General features: G+C 41.8%; 1 protein-coding gene across 6 annotated transcripts in view; it reads left to right on the top strand.

Moving 5' to 3' along the window:
- The first annotated feature begins 458 nt into the window (after positions 1 to 458).
- Positions 459 to 9,643, top strand: part of POC5 (POC5 centriolar protein) — a 29,528-nt gene continuing 20,343 nt past the window's right edge. For 4 of the 6 annotated variants that reach the window (XM_042012831.1, XM_042012827.1, XM_042012828.1 and 1 more), the window contains exons 1-2: positions 481 to 536; positions 5,791 to 5,890. In XM_042012831.1, coding sequence (XP_041868765.1) covers positions 5,807 to 5,890 — 84 coding nt within the window. In that variant the 5' untranslated portion in view covers positions 481 to 536; positions 5,791 to 5,806. Of the gene's footprint in view, positions 537 to 5,790; positions 5,891 to 9,643 lie in introns of all 6 variants that reach the window. The other 2 variants (XM_042012832.1, XM_042012829.1) reach the window with 2 other exon arrangements.

Raw genomic sequence — 9,643 nt, 5'->3', positions numbered from 1 at the left:
GCTTCATTATTAGCATAGATGGAAGCGTTTAAGAATGAAGGAGTTCCACCAAGGAATTCTCTCTTCGTTTCCTTTTTTTTTTTTTTTTTTTTTTAAATCTTCATTCTCCACAGGAATGCCCGTCAGCAGCTGCTCTCCAACACGGACAGACGCAGCCTCCCCCACCTTGCCAAGCCAAACCTTTTAAGCTGGCACGGTCCCTCCCCGGCACCGCCAGGGCCATCACGCAGCGCTCTGGCGGCGAGCACGGGGCGCGGACCGGGAAGGCCGGGCGGGGGACTCGAACCTGCCACCTCCGGCACCGCCCCGCGCCCCGCCCCGGCAGCGCCGCCGCCAATCAGCGCGCGGCAGGAGCCGCTGCCGGGTGGGGCTGGCGGCGCCCCCGCGCCCCGGGCTGGCAATTCGATTGGCTGCTTCGCCGCCAAACCGCCCAATCGGAGGGCGCTTTGCAAAGGCGCCCTGAGCCTATCGCAGAGGGGGTTCCTCTTCCGCTCGGGCAGTTTGAAACCGTCGGTGCCGCCGGCCGGAGCCCGCAGGTGAGCGGGGGGGGCCGGGGCCGCGCCGTCCTTCCCACAGCACCGCTGCTCCTGCCCGGGGGCCGCGCTGCCGCCCGCAACCCCACCCCAAGGTTCCTGAGGGTGCTGGTGGGCACCCTCTGCCCCCGGTGTTTGGGCTGGTTGACTTAAAAGCCCTGTATAAGAAAAGAAAAGGAAAATCTCCTGTTCATAATCTGTCGTGTTCCCCGCTGCCTGATCACCTCTGTGCCTCCCTGGTGTCTGTGGGACGCTTAGCGGATTGTCCCTTGGTGTCCCCGGCTGCCATGGCAGCCGCGGTCGCAGCGGTGTTGGCGCTGCCGGCATCGGGGGCAGCTGCGGAGGTGCTGTAGTGAGGAGTTAAAGGCGTGAGCAGCGCTGCTTTGCAAGGGGGTACAGCTAAAGGGAACGAATATGTCCTGCCTCTATTGGCGGGTGGTGTAGTTCTATGACTGGCAGTGTCCCCCAAGGTTCAGTACTGGGCCCAGACCTGTTTAACTTGTTCATCCGTGACATGAGTGAAGGGGCAGATGCTGCCTCAGCAAATTCACTGTGAACACAAAGCTGGGAGAAATGGCCAACACCCCGGTGTGCTCTGCAGCCCTTCAGAAGGACCTTGACAGGATGGAGAGATGGGCAGAGAAGAACCTTCTGAAATTCAGCAAAGGCAAATGCCAGGTCCTGCACCTGGGGAGGAACAAGCCCAAGCACCAGCACAGGCTGGGGCTGACCTGCTGGGGGGCAGCTCTGCAGAGAAGGACCTGCGGGTCCTGGTGGACACCAAGCTGTCCATGAGCCAGCAGAGTGTCCTGGTGCCCAAGGAGGCCAGTGGTATCCTGGGGGGCATTAGGAAGGGCATTGCCAGCAGGTCATGGAAGGTGAACCTGCTCCTTTACTCAGCCCTAGAGAGGTCACCCCAGGACTGCTGTGTCCAGTTCTGGACTCCTCAGGACAAGAGAGACATGGAGCTCCTGGAGTGGGTCAGCAGAGGCTACAAAGATGATAAGGGGACTGGAACATCTATTTTAGGAGGAAAGGCAGAGGGAGCTGGGCCTGTTCAGCCTCAAGAAGAGACAAGCGAGAGGAAACCTCATCAATATCTATAATTATCTGAAGGGAGGGTGCCAAGGCAATGGAGCCAGGCTCTTCCTAGTGGTGCCAAGCAATAGAACAAGAGTTAATGGGCAGAAACTTATACACAGGAAGTTCCACCTGAACATGAGAGGGCACTTCTACGTTGTGCAGGTGACCACGCGCTGGAACAGATTGCTCAGAGAGATTGTGAACTCTCCCTCACTGGAAATGTGCAAGAACCACCTGGCTGCAATCCTGTGGCATGTGCTCTAGGATGACCCTGCTTAAGCAGGAGGGTTGGACTACATGACCCACTGTGGTCTGTTCCGACCTTACCCACTACATGATTCTCTTTCATAGGTGTTGAATCCTCTGATCCAAATGAAACCTTAAATTATTTGGAAAGCATCATCTTTAGTTAAAAACAAAGCCAAACCCACAAAAACTTGAGCACAGCTTAATTAATTCAAAATTAAGGAGGAGAGCAACAACGGTGAGTCAGACCAAGATGTTTATAGTTGCATCCTGTTTCTTAAAAGTAGCAGTGTTACTATTGCAGTCGTATGCTTACAGTTTGGAAGAAACTGCTGCTCTTAGCGGGAATCTGTCTTTAATGAAGTCAGACATATGTTTTGACAGATGCTCGGGTAAGTTTAGAAGAACCTGGTAAGCTTGAGGATGTTCTTCTCACTTGTCTTTCACCATGTAATGATTTACAGCTTAGCAAATTAGCTTACTGACCCAGAGGCGGTGTCTTAATATCCCTTGATTTCTCTTTTAGAAACTTATCCGGTAATTTGTGGGACTTAGTGCTTGTTCACTGAGATCAAAGCAGACAAGTTATTCTTAGGCCAGCTTGGCTGAGCAGGGATCTTCTGAAGCTAAGGCAAAAAAGGAAAGCATATGCCCAGTGGAAGCAAAGTCAGGTTACATGGGAGAAGTACAGAGATACAGCTCTCCACAGTAGAGAGGAAATTCATGTGCTCAGAGCTCAATTAGACTTGAAGCTAGGCAGTACTGTAGGGGACAGAAAAAGTAGTTTTTTAAAATATGTCAGTAGTAAAAGGCAGTCCAGAAATAACATGAGCCTGTTACATGATGAGGATGGTCACCTCACAAACAGGGACACAGACAAGGCAGAAATTAGTTCTTTGCTTCAGTCTGCAACATTGATGCGGTCATTGGTCACAGCCAGCATGGGTTCATGAGAGGAAGGTCCCACCTGAGAAACTTAATTCCCTTTTATGGACAAGGTGATCCACCTACTTGATCAAGGGAAGCCAGGTGATGTGATCTTTTTGAATTTCAGTAAAGCGTTTGATACTGTCTCTCACAGGATCCTTCTGGACAAAATTTTTAGCACGCAGCTGGGTAAACACATCATGGGTGAGCAGCTGGCTCACGGGTTGAGCACAAAGGGTTACAGTGAATGGGGTGACTTCAGACTGGGGACCTCTCCCTAGGAGGGTTCCACAGGGCTCCATCTTAGGCCTGGTGCTTTTCAACATCTTCTTGATTGACTTGGATGCAGGGCTTAAAGGTATACTAAGTAAGTTTGTTGACAATACTAAATTGGGTAGGGCTGTTGATTTCCTCAGATGCAGAAAAGCCACCTGGGACAGGGCAACCCTGGATGTATGAACAAGCTGGGAAATGAGAGGCTGGAGAGCAGGCCCACTGAAGGGGTCTGGTTGGTCCTGGTCAATGGCAAGCTGAGCATGAGTCAGCAGTGCCCTGGCAGCCAGGATGGACAGCCCTGTCCTGGAGGGCATCAGGCACAGCATCACCAGCCAGGCAAGGGAGGGGATTGTCCTGCTCTGCTCTGCATTGGGGTGGCCTCACCTCGAGTGCTGGGGGCAGTTCTGGCTGCCACAATGTAAGAAAGACATTCAACTATTTGAGATCATCCAAAGGAGGGCAATGAAGATGGTGAAGGGCCTTGAGGGGAAGCTGTGTGAGGAGTCACTGACATCACTTTGGTTTGTCACTCATGATGAAGGAACCTTTTGAGTTTTGTAAGATCAGAGAGTAGTTTCAGTGATAAGTAGAGAACGAGATCCACTAGGTAGCATGTCAGGGGCATGATCTTAGAGAACTGAAAACAGAAGTCAGGACAGTGGTCTTAAGTTATTGAACAAACTTCAGTAAAAACCTTTCTTTTCCACTTCCTTGGACTTGTCTGTGTTCACAAGGAACTCCATTTGCCATCCTGTTTCTCAGAAAAATCAATAGTTTAGTTCTTTGGAAGTGTACTGAGAAGAGAAGGTATAACAATATTTCTAACTTCTGGCTGCAAATACCCATCTAATTCCTGTAAGTTCTAGGCAGTTTGTTCTTTGTGATCTTCCCTAATGCACACACACCTTTGAACAGATCCAGGGCTTTTAGAGTAGTCAGGATCCACAATTTGAGAAACTATGTAGGAAAGCATATGAAGTTGAAGACGGCTTTTTAGCATTACTGAAGTATTTTTTGGTATTGAAAGAATTTATCAGCTAAAAGAAGGTGGAGTACTAGTATAGAGCTATTTCACTATGTAGAGAGGATAAAACCAAGGGTATATATAAGGAATAGTTCATGTGAAAGAGGAAAGAAGAAAATTATCAAAGCAGGAGGCAGTGAAAAAGGTGGAGCTGACAAAGGTAGTATTTCTTCTGTCATCTACACACACAGATATACAGGAGTAAAAAGTACAAAGTAAACCTTCCTTAGACTTCATTTTTTGTATTCAAAAAATGTGGTTGGTATATGAGGGCTCAGCAGGAAGTAGGAAGATTGTAGTCATGTCTTTTGAACCTTGAGCTACAGGAAATCTCATCATTTGAAATTGTCTTTATACCGTTTTTAAGACATCCATCATCAACACAGAAATGAGCTTGCCATTCTGAAAGGTGTAAAAATAGCTGTGGCAGAGAGAACTTTTGTGGTGCAGGAAGAATCAGTGTCTAGAATAGTTCAAAGAGCAAAAGGATAATTAATGTCTATCTGTATTCCTATATAGAGAGCTACATGGGGTTTTTGATACTTTGAGAAACATTGATTGTGTTTAAGAAGGATATTCCTGCCAGTTTAATGACAGCACAACTAGCAATTTAAAATTTACATTGTTGTCAGAAAATGCATCTGTTTAAAAAACAACTGAGAATATTATAATTGACAGTTGTAAAGATCTCTCTGAAAATAAATTTTCCTTGCAAATTGTTTGCTACAATGTACAGTAAGTCAGTTCCTCTGGTTATTTACGGTGGTATGCCTTCTCTCCTGACAACTCCCTGCTCAATCTGTCTGATTGTCTTTCATGTGTGTCAGGCACCTGTATCACTCTGTCATTCATTCATTAACAAATTCACCTTGCTTTATATTCAGTTTCCCCTCATTTTGTAATTTCTTTCATCTTTTCCTCCCCCCTATATCCTTTAGAGTCCTTTTCCCCTTGTTCCGTCAAGTCTTATCACAAGAGCTTCAGTTCTTCTCTGAAGGACCTATTCAAGGCTGTAGTATATTAAAAGATACATATATCTTTCACAAAGTCTTCAAGCTACTTATCAATACTTCACCATCGCCTACTTCCCAAGTACTCAAAGAATGCCTCACTGTCTTGCTTCAAGATTGCTGGAATTATTGACATTTATTGAACCTAAGGTATTACTTATCCTTCCATATCTGTTTATCTTCCTGGGCCTTTAAGTCAAATAAGGTGGTGGGAGACTGATGTTGACCACTAGGCTTCAGGGTATTGAACAGTAGTGTTCAGGGCATCATCTCATCTTGGGCTATGGTTGAGGTTGTCTAGTGAGTGGGCACATTATGCATTCTTATGTTGCTCTGTAGGAATTTTGTACTGAAACAGCCTGAAAAGCTCAAAAACAATACTGTGTGAATAAAATGAGGGATTGACGCAGGAGGGTATCTCTAACTGCAATAACTGACATCGTTGCTTTGGGGTCTTTCCTTGGGGTTTTCTTATAAGTTAATGAAAGTATTTGCATGATTTTGAGTGTGCTTTGGATCAGGCAGTTTCCTGCCTAGCGTTATATAATGAGACTATTCAATCAGTTTAGTGCACAAAATGGGCATTGATCCAGTTGTTACAACAGAATCTCTGTTTCTGGGGAAAATGTTGATGAGTATGTGTTTATGTACTGAAACCAAAAAATGAAGTTCAGCTTCTACTGTTTTATAGACTTACTTTGTGCAGAATGTCATCTGATGAGGAGAAAAGCACAAGTCCAGTTTTGCCAAAAGACTCTGTTCAGGACAGTTCTGTTTCTTCAGATCCTCAGGTAGGAAAGAGGCAATATCATTTGATTTACAGTCATGGCATTTCATTTGGCAAAGGATAACTACAAGGAACTCTAACTAACTCTAACTCTAACTCTGATAGTGCGTCTTTTTTGTATTTTACGTACACAGGAAAATAATAAAAATGTTAATGTAAAGAAACAAAGTAGACCACCAAAAAAAAGAGATTACAATATGTTCATTTAGATTCCACTTTTGTGCATTTCACAAGAAATTTATGTAAAAATTCTTATCTAAACTTAACAGTTTGATCAGCTGCAAGTAAAATAGGTAGTTTTCTTACCTTTTTTTCCAAGTGTTATTCTTCGTTTGTGTTAAGTCTTATGAAGATGCCAGAATTTGACACAGTAGGATAGAAACCCATTATTTTTGAGAGATGAAGGGTAACTATATTTTAGGCTTCCCCCATGATGTTGTAAGAACTGAATTTTTTAAATGGATTTATTTCCCTTGGAGTAGTACTATGGCCAAGTTAATCACAGAAAGGAAATGACTGCTTTTTGGTTTTTTGGTTTTTTTTTTTTTTACTTTTTGTGTCAAATAGGTCAGGATATGCTGTAACTATAATACTGGGGGTTTCTATTTCTGTGCTCATTGTTCTTTCAAGAGAATGCAATGGTATTGGATAAAGTCTTTGTGTTATTATTTTAAAAGCAGCAGATTCGCATCATTTAATAATTGGTTATTCCTATTTGAACAGTGGGTTGTGTGGTTTTTTCTTTGGTCGAATACAGTCCAAACCAGGACAGTTTTGACAATAACATGTTTTGCTAGTTGCCCTGTAGAAATGTATCTCCACATTTGTCACGTGGTGAAATGGGCATATACAGCAGCAGCACTGTTTAGTTGAGGGGTTTTCTTCTTTCTTTTTTTACTATGTGGATTGACTTGTACCTTTAAAACTACATCTTTAGAGGCAATTCATTTCTGCAGCTCATATACTTTTCTATTTGTGCTCATCTCATGGATAAGTTTTCGTAATCTTCGTTTAAGAATAGTAATGCATCTGTGTTTCCAATGCTTTTTGTAGTCAGAGAACAAGATAAAACATCATGCTACAAATTTTGAAGGACCAGAATTTTCTGTTATGATCTGGTTGATTATCACGGAGGTTCCAAGGCCACCTTGTAGAAAATGATAAACTTAACTAATGAATGACTGTTTTGCGAATGAGAACATGCCTAGAGTAGTAGAATAGTTCCGGTTGGAAGTGACCTACACCAATAATTGGAGAAACTGCCTCTGACTGTTTTGTGACTGACCAAAAGTTAAAGCATGTTATTAGAGGGCGTTGTCCAAATGCCTCTTAAACACTGACAGGCTTGCAACATCAACCACTCTCCCTAGGAAGCCCATTCCAGTGTTTGATGGCCCTCAGTGAAGAAATGCTTCCTAACATCAAATCTGATCCTCCCCTGACACAATTTTGAACCATTCCCATGCATCCTGTCACTGGATCCCAGGGAGAAGAGATGGGCATCTCCTCTCACTTCCCCCACTCAGGAAGCTGTAGAAAGCAAAGAGGCCCCTCAGCCTTCTTTTCTGCAAACTAGACAAGCCCAAAACTACCCCTAGTAGGAGTTTGTTACTGTTGAAAAAGAAGAACCCTGGGGTAACAGCTGATCAATTGGAATGTTGACAGGGTACTCTACTCCTTTTAGATAATTTTGGAAGGTCTGTTCAGTTTTGTTTGATCGGGCCTTTTTGATAATGTGTTGCTTTTAAATAGAAACCAGATTATTACTTTTCCTTGCAAAGAGATCCACTGGCTCTTAGAGAATTCCCATTACTTATAGTTGGGTTTTGCAAGACTTCATCCATTCAATCTGTTCTTGTCATATTGTTTAGTAACCTTGACTTCAATTCTTTGTAGTACCTGTATATTTTTATTTAAAAAAAGAAAAAAATTTATCAAACAAGTCTGATTTTTTTTTGGTGCCATTTGTTCATTGCATCACTGCATTTACTTCTACAAAACAAAGGCATTAAACGGTCAAAACTCCACTGACCTTCAGGTCATAGAACTATATTCCTCTAATTTCATACATGAACAGAATTGTTTGCAGTTGACAAAACAGCTTGAACGTTTTGTTTAAAGCAGAACCAAGGTAGTAAACCAAAGATATATTGTTGACTTTATTTCATTATGGTTTTATTTTAAGTGTACTGGTCGATATTGCATTCCAGTTGTAGTGTGCTTGTTATGGTGTGTTTAAGATTGAGGTAATACACTTAATCACTCAGTGTTTCCCTACATATTCCCACTGCCGTCTCCAGGATTATTTTTTTCGTGTGCCTAAGCTTCTGGTTACAACTGCCACGAACTTGCATCTGATATCTAACCTACTATGTCCTTTGAATTGACTAAAATAATCATGGAAGCAGCTGGATCAGCTCTGTCTGAGAACTAACTTGTTTGTGGGGAAGAATTGGTTTTACAGTGCTATTTGGTTAAATGATCTCTTTGAAGAAGACAGAGGTGTGATCTGATATCTTCTGCAGAATCATATAATTTATATTAGTTAAGGCTAATATTGGCTTTTTTACTCAGCTGAAATTTTGCTGCAGGGAGGTTGGTATGGTTCCATGTAGTTCCTGATTGAATAACAGATCAGAAGATATCTGTTTTCTTCTTTTGATATCTTCTAAAATCTAAACTGCATACATTTAGAAAGATACAGCTATGGAAAAATTGGTAACTTGTTGATTTGCAGCTAACTATATACCTTTTACATGGAATGTGACACACTTGCTTATCCAAAAGATACATCATGTATTTGTAATTCTATAGCTTCATATACATTTATTTAGGCTTTTACTTTGAACATGATAGATTAGAAGATGGGAAATGGACATTTCATTGGAAACTAGAATTCGTCTAAAATGTGCCAATCCTAGCTTCCTAAATTCTCTAATTAATTGAAACACACAAAAATATAGAAGTTACACTGAAAGTTTTAAAGTATTATCCTTTTCAGTTATTGGATTCAAAAACATATTACGTGTAATTGGTACCTTTCATTAATTGTTTTCACTCTAACTTTCCCTGGGTTGAAGGGGAAATTAATTTTTGAATTCACACTTGATTTCTGAGGTTTGACCTAGTTAGGATACTGAGCAGAACTAATACGATAATACTAAGTGAAGAAAAAATAACTGCTTGTGACCTGGCTTAGTATTTTCCAATGGGCATTGTTTTCCAAATCTTTAATTAGTGAATTTGATTGGTTTTAGTATGTAACTGCTACTAGAACTTGTTTAATTAATTACTGGATTGTGTGTTTAAGCTATAATACAGATTGTTTACAGTTTCACAATGAACACTAAATACCTTCATCCTGAAAATCTGTTTCATTAGGAGGTATCAAAAAAATATTAATTGGCTTACTTTGGTGCATAATATAATGCCACGTACTACTTAGATACGTTTATAACTTCTTAATATAACTTTCTTAGTTATATATACACATTCCATATACCTGTATAATTTTTTAAATAATTAATATAAGATGAGAATAATTATAGCTACTCTAAACAAAATTGTGTATAATCAAATCTCTTTTGATGATTGGCTTTGCAACTTCCACCAAAGAAATTGTAATGTTACAGAATGTGAAGTGTGACTGTGTTCAGTAGCATCTTTGTCATGGCTATAAAAATACATGCTTTTCTTTGAAGCACTAGTAGTAGTGATTAGAAATAACACTGGGCAATTAATAACTTACATGATCTGG

The sequence above is a fragment of the Corvus kubaryi genome, unplaced genomic scaffold (assembly GCF_017639235.1).
Source record: "Corvus kubaryi isolate FWS band 111438036 unplaced genomic scaffold, C.kubaryi_AGA036_p1.0 split1-37296, whole genome shotgun sequence".
Taxonomy (NCBI): Eukaryota; Metazoa; Chordata; class Aves; order Passeriformes; family Corvidae; genus Corvus; species Corvus kubaryi.
The sequence above is the reverse complement of the archived record's forward strand: the minus strand, read 5'-3'. Positions and strand labels throughout refer to the sequence as shown.